Consider the following 17,414-nt stretch of genomic DNA (forward strand, 5'->3'; position numbering starts at 1 on the left):
GGCCAGACAAGGATCAATGGATGGAGACTGATCAAGGAGAGATTCACCCTAGAAATAAGGAGAAATTTTCTGACAGTGAGAACAATCAACCCATGGAACAGAAGTTCCCTTCGAAACTTTGGAAGTTGTGGGGACTTCATCACTTGAGACTTTCAAGAAGAAATTGGAGTGCAATTTGTCAGAAATGGTGTAGGGTCCCCTGCTTGAGCAGGGGTGGTGGTGGTTTGGACTAGATGACCTATAAGCAGTGGTGAAATTCTATTTTTTTTTACTGCAAAATCCCCATTCTCTCCCCACTCCTGGGGGAAGGTTATTGCAAAATCTCCATCCCCACCCCACTCTGGGGCCAGCCAGAGATGGTATTTACCACTTCTCCGAATTACTCAAAATTTCCCCTATCGGTTCTCCAGAACTTGTCAGAACCTGCTGAATTTCACCCCTGCCTATAAAGTCCCTTCCCACTCTGTTAATCTGTTAAATCCTAAACACGATGAACCAAAGGAAGGAGTGAATTGGGGTTGGAATAGAAACCTGAGTCCAGAGAAGCAGGAAAGAAGACAGATCTCGGTTTGCTGAGCTCCTCACTCATTGTCCAACCGATGTTTAGCAATTCTGATGGGCTACTGAACAGACAGCTGAAGACTGAGATGAGTAATCTCCCCGAGTCCCTCTTCAGCAGGCAATGAAAGCGAGGCTCCACTTTGAAAATTCTTTCCCCATCATGCAAACTGACACAGGCATGCTTTTCAAAAACCCACAGCCAATCTGTTGATCATTACTTATTTACAAAGGCCTTCAGGCAGAAAGTCCTGTAAAAACCATACTTGATACGATATACACTAGCTGTTTCGGCTTGTGGGAGGAGGGGGGGTGCAGGGGTGGGGAGGGCGGGAAGTTCCCCCTAAGGCTACCTCCAACCATCACTTTCCATTGCACATAAAATGTACCGTGTAACACTAAAGTATTTAATATATATGGTATAATATATCTACAGGAAAGGCATCTGTGTAGAACTGTGTTAGCCCGTATTTGGTAATTTGATGTTTTGCTGAAGGCAATGACTTGAAAAAGCCTCCACCTAGCATTGAGGACCTGTCATCTTAGTACCCATGAGCCAGTAGAATAAAGAAGTACCCCTTAAGCAGCAAAACTTTGACACAGCTTTGAAGCATATGAAAACAGTAGAACTCCCCAGAATTATTATGACTCCAGATCAAAGAAATGAAGCATACTTTACATAGCAAATAGGGACACAGCACATCACTCCAAATGATACCGGGTTCTCTGTCCTCTCGCTCTTTTTTCCCTTTTCCTTCTTCTTTTATTTCACATTTATATCCCCATATTTATCAGATAAGAGAAGGAATGGGGGGGGGATTTATCTATCTTCTCTGTCAAATTTCACACAAACAGAAATTAATAGAGATGAGATACAGAGAAGATAAGGGACGCAAGGACCTACCCAGCAATGGATGAAATAAGTACATTCTGGACTCATCTTATTTCCTCTCTAAGCACAAACCTAGGGATGTGGTGACTCAGTGGTTAAGACGCTGAGCTTGTTGATCAGGAGGTCCGCAGTTCAGTGGTTCAAATCCCTAGTGCCGCGTAATGGAGTGAGCTCCCTTTACTTGTCCCAGCTTCTGCCAACCTAGCAGTTTGAAAGCATGTAAAAAATGCAAGTAGAAAAATAGGGACCACCTTTGGTGGGAAGGTTACAGCATTCTGTGCACCTTTGGCATTTAGCCATGTCGGCCACATGACCATGGAGACGTCTTCGGACAGTGCTGGCTCTTCGGCTTTGAAACGGAGATGAGCAACACCCCTTAGAGTCGGGAATGACTATCACATATGTGCAAGGGGAACCTTTACCTTTTAAGCATAAGCCTAGATGTAAATTAGTCCTGTATCAGCAAGGATTAGCAACATAGGAACTGAGATAGTGTTTTGAATAACTACACAAAGCAGCCATCATTGTTCAACAGAAGGAGAAGAGAAAGATGAAAACCCCTCTGACCAATCTCTCTTTTCCTGCCCTTCCATTCTAAATTCCAAATGAAAATAGGTGTATTTGAGGAAATACACTGTAGATTTCGGCAGGAAATCAGTTCCTTGAACAAAGCAGGAAATGGTGTGTGTCTGAATCGCCATTTATCATCTGGTTTTAATCTCCCTTTTTCTTGGCTTGCCTCTTTTTGAAACCCCAACATCTTAAGGCACGTGACACCGAGAAACCTGGATTAGGCCTATTCCATCTTCCAAGCCCTGATTATTTGATGCCTCCTACTTTGTAAAAGTGCCAGCATTTGGAAAGGTGACTCATCCGCAAGGAAGTCAGACATGAAAACCCCAAGTATAAGGAAATTCAGAAGATTTCAGATGCCCCTGTTTAATAATCAGACATTTTTGCCTCCACGAAAATTCAGGAATAATACTTAAGAGGTTTGAAAAGAGGAACAAAAGAGCACTCTCCAAGTTCTCTATAATCTGTTTACCAACGAATGTTAGAAATTCTTACGTGGAATTTCCGCTCTTTAAGACTTTCATTCTAGCAAAAACACTTGTAGGAACAAAGTGTTTGACACGCTTTAACAACACCTTAACCATCACCACAACAACACCTCTCATAATTAATGCAATTTTTAGCCCCAGGATGAGGACGTTCGTTTTGAACTTTGCTTCGGGAAGCGCCCAAGATTCATTATCCCGTCCTCCCTCCCCATCCTCTTTTTTTTTTAAAGTAGCGTTCCAAATCAATTAGAGGAAATTTGATTTCAATCGACAGGATAAAAAGGAAGGTAATATTCAGGTTCATTTCTGATTGCAGTGATACATCTCACATACGGTTTTAAGTACAGAAAACAGCACTCGGAGGGATTTCGACAAAAAGAGAACTGCCCCAGGCAAACTCATCCCACGGGTTTCTCGGATTGGTTAGCGCTATCATTAGTGCCACTGCTGTTTAAGAACTACACACAGACAGGCTGGGTGACAGCTAAGACTTTAAAGCCTGTGTATTTTTCAAACAGTTTTTCAAACTGTTTTCGGTGACAGATTTTTTTTTCCCTGAGCTCTATCATTAACTGCTGACAAGCTGACAGAATAAATACTCCAGCGTTTCAGAAACCGTCTAACCATCTTTTACTTTTTCGAACATCCTGCCACGAATCTCTTTCCCCCACCCCTCCTCGGGTTATTTTTTTTGGGGGGGGGGAGGTGTTTGTCGGCAAGATTGTTGTCTTGAGGAGGAGAGATAAAGATATGAGCGACTTCGGACTCACCTTATCAGTTTGGGAGAAGAGTTGGGCGAATTCCTCATGCCTCCATTCCGTTGCTTCCTTTTGGGTGACAACGTCGTCAGCTGCTCATCTTCAACTAGAAACACAGGCAGTTTGTGAAGTTATGACCAGCTCAGCTGTGGAAATACAGGCAAAATAGCCAACCACACCCTCCCAGTTCCATTCACATCGTCTTAAGTAATTGTTGTTGTTATTATTATTTTCAGGTTGAATAAAACCCATCCTGAAGTTGTTGAAAACTCAAGGAAAAGAAAAGAAACAAGTTTATTTAAAGTTATTCTTGATAGGTTTAATTTTATATTTTAAAGAATCCTTAAAAAAAATCAAGATACGTTTTCAAACTCCCTCCTCCCCCCGAAAGCATGGCTGTGCTATGAAATTTAGGTACTGTGTTTCCGCGAAAATAAGATAGGGTTTTATTTTCTTTTGACTGCCCCCCCCCAAAAAAAATAAGCATTTGGACTTATTTTTGGAGAGGTCTTATTATTTTTGAGGTGCAGGAGGTCATGACCATAGTCACCTCATGGTGGCTGCCTTGTTGCAATATTTTTAGGGAGGGCTTATTTTCAGGAGAAGGCTTATTTTAGCGCATGCGCTCAAAAGCCCAATTGGACTTATTATCCGGGGAGGTCTTATTTTCAGGGAAATGGAGTATGTAATTCAGAAATGAAACATCAAAACAGCCAGGATGGGAACTTGGTTAAAGTAATTGGATTTCCTTTTTAAAAAAAAAAATACCCAAACTTTAAATCCTTCAAGCCTTGATTTGAAATGCGGCAATAAATTAAAGCTACCCAAAGTATTTTGCCCTTGATTTCAAAATGAGAATGTTATCATAGAATGAAATCCATGTGGCCAATGGACAAAAGAATTGATTTATAAAAATGGGCACGAGGTTTGAAGAATTAGCAAAATAAAAGCTATGGATGCTTTTAGAATTGTTTGTTATCATTGCATCCTTTGGCAAAATTCTATAGCACAGCACATTTTTAACCTTCAGCACAATGACACCAGCCTTCCTAAGAAGCTACAACTCAGTATTGTGATTACAGTGAGAGTATTATTAATGGATCGGTATTTTTGCTTATTAGAAGCTTCTAGTTGAACAAAATGCTTCGGCGTTCAAAGAAAACATACAAATTACTATCCCAAAGTGAAAAGGAAATGAGACCAATACAAAACAGTATGTTAAAGAACAGTAAGAACAAAACAGTACAATAAATCATTTCACTGGAAGAAAGAAGAATAAAATGCAAAGAAAGGAGTAGGGGAGCAAGGAGGGGAAAGGAGACAACTGTTTTCACTGAAAATGAATCAGACTACAGAGAATTGAGAGAAATTTAAGGCAAACATCTAAATTGCAATTTTAATAGGTTTACGACATGATTGTGGGCGGTTGGAAACTCATGTATTAAACCCTCTATGAATATTTTTTCTGTAATCGACATCTTCCCATCCATCAGCGGGTCCCTTCCCTCTGCCTAACTTTCTAAATTCAGCCATGTCCCAATCTAGAGCAGAAGCTGAAATATCCTGCATGATTATAGGAAAACAAGAAGTTAAAACTTTCGAAGCAAAACATTAGAATAATTGGCTTTGAACAGTAGATCCAATTTCCTCAATTTTATAAAGCGTGTGTGTGGGTGTGGGTGTGTGGGTGTGTGTGGGTGTGTGTGTGTGCATGTGTATGTATATGTGTGTGTGTATCCATGTATGTATGTATGTGTGTGCATATATATACACTGACCAAAAAATAGCCAACATCTTAAGAAACCCCAAATACAAAATCCAGCTAGAAAACCAAGGAGTCTACGAAATACCATGCAAAATCTGCCCTGCAACATACATAGGACAAATGAACAGGATAATAAATGCACGCATTGCAGAACACAAGAATGCAGTCAGAAAAAAAGAAAAAAACTTTTCCAGCACCTTAAAGCAACAGGACATGAAATTGATTTTGAAGGAACCAAATTACTCTCCAAAACTGAACACTTCAACAAGAGAATAATTATGGAAGCTATCAAAATAGAGAAACACCCCCACAACATGAATAAAAGTGACAATACCTCCCGCCTACCAGACATCTGGAAACCAGCCCTAGTCAACAAACGAGCCCCACCCACCACCCAGACCATTACAACACAAAACAACAACGTATACACAGCCAGCACCAATCAGCACAAATGCAACACACACACACGTGTGTGTGTGTATGTGTATATGTATGTGTATGTATGTATGTATGTGTGTGTGTGCATACACACACATACATACACACACATACATACATATACACATACATACATATATAGTACATATACATATACACAGTACATATCTATATCTACAGAATATCTCAATATCTCTGTACCTATTTATCCATCCATCATCTATCTATCTATCTATCTATCTATCTATCTATCTATCTATCTATCTATCTATCTATCTATCTATCTATCTATCTATCTATCTATCTATCTATCTATCTATCTATCTTCAGATTCCATTCTTTGCACAATGCAGATTTAGAAAAGTTCAAGCTGTTTTGTATGTTTCTTTTTTGTTCCACGCAAATAAAATGCTGATAGATATGACTGGTTCTAGAACAGAATGAAATATATCCTGGAGTTCCAAGTCCGTTTAAACAAACAAACAAAAACTTACCAGCCCCCCCCCCCCAAAAAAAAGGTTCGTTTATCTGATGGGATTGTGCATGCTCTCTATTATTTATGAATGGGCAAAACCCACATTTTTCCTCTGTATCCTTGTTGTCACAAGATGGCATTATCGGAATACTGAACACCTCCTTTAATTTTACGCATTTCTTCCGTCCCACATAAAGTAACCCTTGGCATTTGTTCAGCTGCAAAAGGAACGTTGGTCCTTACCTGAAGTTAGTTTTCCCTGTGTAGATACAGGAGGGGCCACGTATGGGTATCAACATAGCCTGATTGGTCCAGAGACTGAAGGAATTCCTTAGCCACACCTCCTCCTTCCTTCTGGCTCCCAGTTTCTGTAAGGTTGTGGCAAGCAGTCCACCTGAAAGGCATAACAAGACAACCAGGCCACCCCCAGCCGTTCATCTAACCACTACGTCTTGCTAGGGAGGGAGGTAGCCCCTCCCATATCTACACACAGAAAACTAACATTCAGGTAAGGACCAACATTCCTTTTTCCTATGTGTGATATGGGAGGGGCCATGCATGGGACGTACCCAAGCTATCGTCATCCCTAGGGAGGGAGTCTAGGACATAGAAGCTGGGGTGGCTTTCGCCTGTTGGAGAACCCTGCGACCAAAGGAAGCCTCAACGGAAGTGAAAGCATCCAGCTGATAATGGCGAATAAAGAGCAATGGGGTGGATGACGTGGCCGCCCTGCAAATGTCCTCAAACAGAGCCCTGGTTGCTGGACTCCGTGGGGAATGGGCCATAATCCCTGCAAGAGGGGCCTGACCTGAGACCTCGTAGGCCGTGACAATGGCCTGCCAAATCCACCTCCTGATGGTGGAAGGGGTAACCCTAGCTCCCATGGTAGTGGGTAGGAATGAAACAAAGCCTCAGACCTACGGGTCAAGGCCGTGCATCTGAAGTATATCCGAAGAGCCTTTCAGACATCCAATCTGTGCCACAGGCGTTCCCTGTCGTGAGAGGGGGCAGGACAGAAATTTGGGAGAAACACTCAAATGCCAGGTGGTTAAGTAGAATCATTGAGGCTCCGGATGGACCAGGACCCCTTGGCACAAGGAGATTTCCTCCTGAGGAATTCTCCACGAGGGCGAGATGGACATCTGGACCAGGTTCACGAACCACAGCCATCTGGGCCAATGCGGGGCCAGGAGAATGATGACAGCCCCCTCTGCCTCTACATTCCTCAGGGTCCCGGGGATCAGGAGAAGGGGGGGAAATGCATAGAGTAGTCTTCTCGGCTAACTGCTCTGCAGGATGTCCATCCCCTCCACTCTCTGCACTGGAAACCGTGAAAAGAAGTGTGGGATCTGTGTTTTCACTGAGGTTGCAAAGAGGTCCACCAGGTGGGTGCCAAATCTCTGGCAAATCCTCTGGAACAGATCAGGGTGAAGCTGCCACTCCCCGTGGTTCACAGTTGCATGGCTGAGCCAGTCGGCCTGGTGGTTGGCCGTCCATGAGATATGCTCTGCCACTATCGATGACAAGTGTCTCTCCGCCCATGACCCGAGTTTCCGGACTTCAAGCCATAGGCTCCTCGAGTGTGTGTCCCCCTGGCGATTCACGTGCGCTTTTATGGCGACGTTGTCCATCAGAAGAACATGCCAGCCGGCCAAGATGTTGTGAAAGTGGCGAAGTGCCAGACGAGCAGCCATCAACTCCAGCCAGTTTATATTGTGGCTCAGGTCTGACACCGTCCACCGACCCTGTGCCAGCTAAGTGGCCATCAGCGTCCTCCAGCCAAAAAGGCTCGCATCTGTCGTAACCGTGATGTGGATCAGTTCCCTGAACTCGACTTTTTGATCGAACACTGGAGACAGCCACCACCAGAGGGAAAGCCGCACATCCGCTAGCAGTGATGAGAACTACAGAATTGCTGAGCAGGTGCCATTGGTATGGAATGTGGGCCCACTGAAGTGGCCTGGCATGCAGGCATGCCCACGGTGCGATGCCGATGCAAGAGACCATCTTGCCCAGGAGACAGGACAGCTCCAAGATGGAAATGGACCTTTTTGCGTGCACCTGCTGAACCAAGGTCCTGAGGCTCGACCGACGGTCCAAAGAAAGCAGCACCTGGCCTGCCACCGAGTCTATGACCGTCCCGGGATGAAGAATCCTTGTTGAAGGTGACAGATGATTTTTTGCAAAGTTCATTGAAAACCCCAATGTCTGCAGTGTCCAGATTGTGAGATTCAGATTGCCTGTGAGGGGGACTGGGCCTGAACTAGGATGTCATCAAGGTAGCAGACGAGTCTCACTGGAACAGACCACAGGTGAGCCACCAATGCCATCAGGACATTTGTGAAGGTGCGTGGGGCCGATGCCAGCCCGAATGGGAGAGCCCTCTACTGAAACTGGCGCCCCGACTGAGACAACCTGAGATATCTGCGATGACGAGGGTGAATCTGGATATGTAAATAGGCCTCTGTGAGGTCCACTGACGCTAAGTGATCCCACTCCTGATCCCCTGCAAGATGGATTTTAGGGAGGCCATCTTGAAATGCCTGTAAACCAGATAGGCATTCAGCCATTTGAGGTTGAGGATCGCCCTTCACCCCCCCACCCCAAACTCTTTGGGACAACAAAAAGGTTGGAGTAGAACCCCAACCCTTGTTCCACCAATGGAACTGGCTCTGTCACCTGGATCTCCAAGAGGTGGTGAATGGCAAGATCCAACAGGCAACACAGCTCTGGGTCCCTCGACAGGGGAAAGATCCTGAAGAAGTTCGGGGGAGAGGAGAGAAACTTCAGCCTCACACGGTCCCTCACCGTGGACAGAACCCAGGCATCCGAGGTGATCTCCGCCCAACGATCCGCAAAGAGAGCCAGGCGGCCGCCTATGGGAAGACGAGTAGTCTGCCTATCTGATCTGGGTGAGAAGTACCTCTGGCTTTGATAGTCAGGCTCAGGCATCCTATAAGATGGCCTGTGGTAATACGGGGTGGGATGGGCCTCCCCCCCCCCAATTTGGCCTGGGAAGGCAACACTCTTTTCTTATTCTCTATCAGGATAGGGTTCAGGGCCTCCCAGAACAAGGAGGAGCCTAAGTAAGGCACTGCCGCCAGATTCCATTTGTTCTTATTGTCTATCTGCCAATTGTGCAGCCAGAGGAGATGCCTGGCCATCACAGAAGTGGACAGGGCCCGAGACACATACTTAACAGAGACAAGCGTAGCATCTGCGGAGAACTGGGTCGCGGACATGATCTTAGTAATATCCTGCAGAAGGCATTCGTCAGATGCCGGGATATAGTCCTGTAACTGCTGCAACCATAGGACTGTGGAACAATTGAAATAGGAAGCCGCTACTGCCAATTTAATGGCCCACGCAGAGGCTTGGAAATTCTTACGTAAGGTAAGCTCTGCCTGCCTATCCTCAGGCTTAAGCTTATCAGCAGCATTGCCCAACACTATGGTCGAGGAGGTTACCAATGCTGCCACTGGCGCATCCACAGTGGGGACCTGAAGGGTCTGCACAAAGGCCTGATCTATATTATAGAAATGATGGTCATTACTCCCTGGATTGGGAAATGACAAAGGCCGCGCCCACTGCTTCTTCACAACCCCCAGAAAGAAAGGGGGCACTTGGACCTCTTCCTTATTGGAAAATGTAGCTGCAAATATGGCCTGATCTAGGTCCCTAGGCTTGGGAGCACCAGGGGTGCCCCCCCCCCATTTAGTGATAGCCTTAGCCTTATGCAGGAGTGTCTTGAAATGCGAAGGAACAAACAAACCAGGGAAGGCCGGAAGATCAGGAGGGAGAGCCTCCTCATCCTCAGAAAACTCAGCCTCACGCTGGGCCTCCTCCCCCATGACAGATCCTTCACTGACCACGGATGGGGAGCGTGGTCTGGAAGCCTCTCGGGAAGAAGCCCTATCACTAGAGCGCCTGACTTGAGACCTCTCACGAGGTTCCCTGTGACTCTAAGTACAGGCCCTTTGTTAGCTCAGTCCTGTGATGATGCCCTGAGATATGGCAGAGGCAATGAGCCTCCTGATGCTCCCTGGAAGTAGATCCAAATCTTCCAGATCTTCCTCAGTGGGCCTCTGAGTCTCAGCCTCTTGGGGGGCCTAAACGGGGGGGGGGGAGATAATCCTGAGAGGTGCCCTCCAAAGGATCCCCCATAACATCATTAGCTGCTCTGGGGGAAGATGGGGGGATGGAGAAACCACCTGCCTAGTCTGCCTGGAAGGCCTGGCAGGGGACCCTGGAGAGGAAATGGAAGGACTAAAGCCCCTGGCAGGTGATCTGGATCTGTGCAATGGGCTGACCCTGCTGGCCCGAGCCTCCTGTTATCTGCCTGTGGGTTCCCAAATTCCAGCCTTGGAAGAGAGCTGGTTGGCCAGAAACTTTGAGGTAGCTGCCCTGGTACGGGGCCTGGGGTTGCTCTCCTCCAGCCCCGAGGCCCAGTGCTCCCCTGGTGACTCTGGCCCAGTTGCAGCCCTGGCTGCCATCATACTCACACCCTGGCCTCAGCTGACAATGCCACTGAAAAACCCTCAGGTGCTGTGGCTATGGGAGATCTGCAGGTGCTTCCGGCTCTACAAGCTCTCCCCAGCCTTGATTAGTGGCCGCGATGTGGAGAAACCCAATCCGGCATTCAATGCCACACTCAAAATGGCTGCTGCCTCGTGGTGCCTGGAGGACACCCTTTATGGCCACCACCTTGTGCTGCCTGGAGGACACTCAATATGGCCACCACCTCGTACTGCTTGGGACACTCAAGATGGCCACCATCACCCAGAACCTTGCCGAAACTTTGCCAGACCAACCTTGCCGGAGCAGTCTTTCCTGAGGAGCTGCGAAGAGGAGGCTGTCACTCCTGAATTTCCAGGGACCGGGCAGTGCTCCACGTGGCAATTGAGGGGGGGGGAGAGAAAACACCAATCTGGCTCTCCACCCCCTCCAGGTGGCAATGGAAAAACAGCCCCTTTACAGCCAGCAGCTCAGGTAATTTTGAAGTTAGAATATCCAATTAGTCAAATAAAGATAGCTTTAATAGTTTAAGCAGGAGCCAAAAAAACACTGTCTGCTTGGACCAAACACTGAAGGAAACTGGGAGCCAGAAGGAAGGAGGAAGTGTTGTTAAGGAATTCCTTCAGTCTCTAGACCGATCAGGCTGTGTTGATACCCACATGTGGTCCCTCTCATATCACACACAGGAAAACGGCCTCTTAAAACCACTCTTCTGCTCCATAGCACTAATGGAGGCCCCATTTAAAAAAAAATAACATCTATATATGACACTATAAGGCAAAGCTTTGTTGGTAATCCATGCACAAATGCCTTTGGGGAAGCATCCCAATCCAACACAGCTTTTGTTGTTTATAGCGGGGGGGGGGGGATCCAAGCGGTTGCTCAGATTTCTCCTTTGAAGTTCAAAGTGATTGTTAATTGTTTAACTGCGATTGGAGGGTGATGTCAATTGGATTGGATGAATGGCAATTGAATTCAAGTCAGTAGAATGAATGGAAACTCAGCAGAGGTGGGTTTCACCTGGTTCGGACAGGTTCTCCTACAAGGCTGCCATCTTGATTTTTGGTTCCGCACATGTGCAGAACAATTGTAATTGCACAAAGTTAACTGTTTTCCTTTTTTAACCTTTTGCACATGCACAGACCTATTTTTGTGCAAATGTGCACACACGTGGAGCACATGTCTTTTTGCATGTATCGAACTGGCAGTAATGATGGGAGCAATCCGCCCCTGGAAATCAGTAAGGTTAGTGTGCCCAAATGGATATGGGCTTGTATTCAGTGATTCTCAGGTAGGGCTAAAATAGCAATAGCAATAGCACTTAGACTTATATACCACTTCATGGCTTTACAGCCCTCTCTAAGCGATTTACAGAGTCAGCCTCTTGCCCCCAACAATCTGGGTCCTCATTTGACTAATCTTGGAAGGATGGAAGGCTGAATCAATAGCAATAGCACTTAAACTTATATTCCACTTCGCAGTTCTTTACAGCATTCTTTAAGTGGTTTACAGAGTCAGCCTTATCCAGCCTTAAAGATGGCTTGGAGGGAACTCAAACTCTGTTACATCTCTGTTGTGGCCCGCCGGTGGCCAGTGGAGCTGGCAGGACAGTCGGACAGTGAGGAGGTTGGGGAGTAACATGGGCCAGTCCTAGGGGTTGAGGAAAGCTCAGACGAGGGCTCTGCGTTGGAGACAGAGAGGGAGCTAGACAGCAGTGAGGCAGAACAGCTGGAGCTTATTCCCATTGTGTGCAGGTTCAGAGCTGCCAGAAGACAAGAACAACTAAGAAAGCAGGGTCGGCTTGGGAGTAAAGCCACACTTTGGGGGTGATTGGCCCCTCCCATAGGAAACAAAAGAGAACCGAACAAGGAGTGGGCTTTTGCAGGAAACAATTCATTCCTTCGATCATTTCAAGAGTGGAAAGTTTGTGACTATAAGTTACTCTGTGCTAAGTTTTGCCTGGCCCTGCATGTAGAAACTGGCAGCTCTCCAAATGAGATAAGGTTAGTGTTGATAAATATTCCTCTGAAAGGATGTTTGCCAAGCCTTGCTGACTGAATGAAAGGACTTCAGAGTTGTGTAAATAAAAGAGCTTTTGCCAGGACCAAGACTCTGCTTCATGCTTTTTAAGGAAGTCTGGGTCAAAACAATCTCCACCATTCTTCAGCCACCTAGAAAGCTCATTGGTAGACTGGTGAGAATCTTTTAAGACAACCACATTTGTCTTTCTCTGCTGCCAAATTTGCAGTTAAATATTCACACTTCAACCAAAGTTGTAAAAATTAGGAAATACAATGCCATGATTGGTTTAGAATGAGACAACTAGCTGCGGCAAATTCACCCCAGCTAACTTGCCACGGTACAACTTGCTGCGGCCATAAAAATGCTTGGAAATTAAAGGAACGGAAAGAGGACATTCATTGGGATTCTCATTCTATATCAAACTTTGCCCCATCCATCCGTCTGTCCATCAGATCAAGCAGCAACTGTTTCCTATAGTGCAATTTAAATATATCTAAGAAGCGGACAAGCAAAACATTGATTTAAGTGGTTTCAACATTGAATGTTAGCCAAATTTCTTTGGCTATGAAATTCAGAAATCCATATGTATGCTTGCCTATTTTATTAAACCTGGCCATCACAGCTCAAATAACATTTGCTGGGTACAAGAGTGACAGGAACAGATGCACGCTGCTCTGTGTTTTCAAACTTCAATGGAATTAAGTGTAAGTTACCATCAATTTGTGCGACACATTAAGCCACTTCAGTTTCACAAGGGAGACTTCAGACAAAAGCCCTCCCATGGCCCAACTTTCTGGACTTCAAGATAAGCTGCATCTGAGATTGACCTGAATTGATACGATCATGGATCCCTTCCATCCTGCCTTCTGCCCCATGTCAAAACAAGTAGTGGTGAAATTGATTAGGAATTAATTAGCAACCAGCCAGCTATTAACAAGATGCCAGATTGCTTACTTTGGCTTTTTTTGGGGGGGAGAGGGGCTGCAGACAAAAGGGATTGTCAGCTTCAGAGGCAGAATTTTCCCTGAAAGAAAATTCCTGGTTGAAGGATATTACTGAGATATACTAGAACTGCTGGGGGGAAAGAGGGGGGGGGGGCTTGGAGGTTAAAGACACTGAGCTTGTCAGCTGGAAAATGGACAGTATAGGTTCGAGACCCAAGCGTCACTCAGTGGGGTGAGCTCCTGTTCCTCTCCCAGCTCCAGCCCACTGTTCAAAAGCACGCATATGCAATTAGATGAATAGGTACCACTTTGGCAGGAAGGTAACAACATTCCGTGCACCTTTGCTGTATAGCTGTAGTGGCCACATGTTAAGCTCAAGGACTGTGGGCCGGATGCGGCCCACTGGATGGTTAAATCTGGCTTGCGGGGCCACCCTGGAAACAGGGAAGGACTGGCCCAGGGGTGCCTTTGCCAGCAAAAACAGAGCTCGGGAGGGCCCAACTAAAAACAAAGCAAAAACGTTTCCTCATTTGCATTTGAGCATCCAAGAAGGGACAGGAAAGGAGAAAGGGAAAGAGGAAGGATAAAGGAAAAGAAGGAAATATGCAAAGAGAGCAAGGAAGGAAAAAGAAGGAAAGTGGGGAAGGAAGGAAGGAAGGAAGGAAGGAAGGAAGGAAGGAAGGAAGGAAGGAAGGAAGGAAGGAAGGAAGGAAGGAAGGAAAATTATAATGAAAGGAAGGGAAAGTCTGAGGGAAGTCTTGCTTTAGCACTTGGCCACCACAATTGCCCCCAACACGTGACTCAAGCTGGCCACGCCCCCTGGCTGTCACCCCCCCCTGAGGTCAAACATAATCCTGATGCAGCCCTCAATGAAATCGAGTTTGAAACCCCCCTGGGCTACATGGTAGATACTTTTAATAACAATAAAATCATAGAACCACCTTCTTCTTTTTTTTTAACACAACCCATTTGGATAATTGCTATTTCTGTGCCCAGGGCAGTTTCTACTCCATTCCTGTTGAATGAGCATTTGCCATAACTAAAGGAGTTTTATGCAGCTTTAATTTAAATATAACAAGGCAGAATACCAGCATAGGTTTTGGAAACAAATGGTCGAAACCAGCTCCTGTGTGATTAGTTTAGAAGCAGCAATGAAATTAAGGGTTTTTTTTGTTAAAAAAGGGGGGGGGAATCCCCTCCAACAGCCAATATCCCTGCCCAATAATCATGACTCCCCAGATGATAATGCAGTATTAATGTACTCTAATGGCGGGAACCTTATAATTTTTTCATCCTCAGATTGCCATAATTATCGTGAACTGTGACTGTAAATTGGCAGAAACCATAAATTTTGCTTTTACTTCCTCACCCACAGCTACCACTTCAGTTAACCTCAGTAAAACCAAAGAGTGTCATTATTGCAGGGGTGAAATTCACTTACCTTTGCTACTGGTTCGGTAGCAATGTGAGCGTGTGTGCGGTCAATTCGCTCACATGCACTTCTGTGCATGCGCTGGACCTTCTGTGCATGCTCAGGCCATGCCTGCAAAGGTAAGCAAACAGCAAGAGGGTGGAATCTGCTGTGACATGCGATTCAGATTAGCTAGAAAGCAGGAAAACCTGAATTCTAGCTAATCTAAATTGTGCGTCACAGCTGACCATTGGAAAAACTGGTTTGTCGAACCGGTAGCATGTTTTTTTGCTACCGGTTCGGGCAAACCGGTAGCATTTTTACTACCAGTTTGGGCAAACTTCATCCCTGCATTATTGTAATTGTAATGTTCCATAAAATGCCAGGCTTGGCAGTTCTATCCTACCAAATACAGATAGTCCTCACCTTATAATGGTTCGCTTAGTCACTATTCAAATTTACAACAGCACTGAAAAAAAATGACTTATGACCATGTTTCACAGCGACGACCACTGCAGGAGTACCGACAACCGCTGCAGCGTGATTTACATTTGGATGCTTGACAATGGACTCACATTTATGATGATTGCCATGTCCTGGGGTCATGTAATCCCCTTTTGCAACTTCTTGACAAGCAAAGTCACCCGGGAGGACAGATTCACTTAACCACCATATTATTTATTTCACACCGATTTGCCTAACAAGATGTGGCAAGGAAAAAAATGAGGCAAAACCCACTTAGCTACTGTCTTGTTTAGCAACAGAAATGTTGGACTCAATTATGGTCGTTAGTCAAGGACTCCCAAAGGTGCTTTTTTCAAGAGGCAACTGGACTTCCTTGTTTTCTGAAGAAGCTTCTTGGATGAAAAGCGAAATGTCTTCAAAGAAAAACAAGAAAGTCCAGTTGCCTCTTGAAAAAAAGCACCTTTGGGCAACCGTGACCTGGATGACTGAGAATCTCCATAGATGCCTATAATAAAGCTTAAAAATCCCTTTATTTATGGTGTACTTATTCTCTCCAAAGGAACCAATTGCCTAGTCACCTCATCGCTGCCCTCACGCTTGGCAAAACAGCAAATCTTTTCCTATTTTTTCCCCTCATAGTGCCTGAATAAATTTTCCTTCTTCTTCACCCTCTGTAAAAAAATTTTTTTAAAAAAAAAATATATAACAGATTAAACATTACACTCTCTATGTTGAAAGTATACAGCTTCAACCTTTCCCCGACTGGCTCAGAGCAATGTGAAGACAATAATCTTGGTTGTCAGCTGCCGCGCATACTTAGACCCCTGCGTGATCACTCTTGAATTCCTCTGCCCCTTGTCAAATTTGCACAACCTTACATTGAAGCTACGAAGTATGGCAGATTCACTGTGGATCAGGAATAGCCCAGACTGCTGATGTCTCTTTCTTTAACTAAAAGTTCTGCTGATGAGTTGGTAATGCATTTCTTATCAAGGGGAATGCCTCTACATGCCTACGTGTGTATGTTTTGGTGTGTCTGCCTGTAACCCTCCATGTCGCTTTGCTTCGGAGCTTATCAAAAAGCACAAAAGGGGGGGGGGGTTAAATCAAATCATTTACATTTCTTTTTTGCCTAGAGAGAGGGAGAACGATGTACTTGTGTACTCCATAAATAAATATTTTGATTAATTATTTATGTCTCGATCATTAATACTTTATTTTCTCTGCTTTGCCCTAGCAGAGCACATCATAAAATCATTGATTAGTACGCCAAGGTACTGATGTAAAGTATTCACTCACTAAAATATTCAGCCTGAAAAAAAATCTGGGATAGGTCTGGGAAGCTTCAACCAAGAGAGGTGGTGACAATATTATTGTCCAATTTGTAAAACACACACACAAAAGTTTCCTATAATTGCAGAGCTGGGGTGAGAACGGGAATTCACCCTGCTGCATTGCACTTGGGTCTCAAACATATTCCCAGAGTCTTAACCACTGAGCCACCACACCGCTCGATACAGGTCATAAATTCCACGAAATTCCAGGTTTTGAATGTCCCTGGTGATTTTTTCAAGAGGCAACTGGAGTTTCTGGTTTTTCTTTTGAAGATGTTTTGCTTCTCATCCAAGAAGCTTCTTCATCTCTGACTGGGTTTTGGGGAATGGAAGGATCGATATTCCTTGCAGACAGCTGGTCATTTGCAACCTTTTAGAGAGTCATTGAGACCACTTGGAGGTGCAGCCAAGAAGGCTCCACACCCATTTGCACAACTCGGACATAGATAAACCTCCAAGTGGCCTCAATCACTCTCTAAAAGAATGCAAATGACCAGCTGTCTGCAAGCTGTTTTAACCACTGAACCACCAAGCCACTTGATGCAGGTCATAAATTCCATGAGATTCATAATCCTGATGAAGATTACAACTGCAAAACCAGATTATTTGAAATTGAGCAACTAAAAGGCAGGTTTTACTCCCTGGTCATGGGCATTTAAGTGCTTCAACAAGCTGAGCCATGATCTTCCCCATAATTTGACATCACTTGCCTTCCATCAGAGAAAAGACTGAGTTTTGGCACATTTCAGATTTTTAGGAGTTGTTCAGTCAAGTAG

General features: G+C 45.1%; 1 protein-coding gene across 12 annotated transcripts in view; it reads right to left on the minus strand.

The window, feature by feature from the left end:
• KCNMA1 (potassium calcium-activated channel subfamily M alpha 1) overlaps window positions 1-17,414 on the minus strand; it is a 648,117-nt gene that overhangs the window by 112,178 nt on the left and 518,525 nt on the right. For all 12 annotated transcript variants that reach the window (XM_087702562.1, XM_087702561.1, XM_087702560.1 and 9 more), the window contains one exon: window positions 3,282-3,375. In XM_087702562.1, the coding sequence (XP_087558688.1) occupies window positions 3,282-3,375 (94 nt within the window). The remainder of the gene's footprint in view (window positions 1-3,281; window positions 3,376-17,414) is intronic.

The sequence above is a fragment of the Thamnophis sirtalis genome, unplaced genomic scaffold (assembly GCF_051295495.1).
Source record: "Thamnophis sirtalis isolate CommonGarterSnake01/CBP01778 unplaced genomic scaffold, rThaSir2_p1.2 scaffold_15, whole genome shotgun sequence".
NCBI classification, from domain to species: domain Eukaryota; kingdom Metazoa; phylum Chordata; class Lepidosauria; order Squamata; family Natricidae; genus Thamnophis; species Thamnophis sirtalis.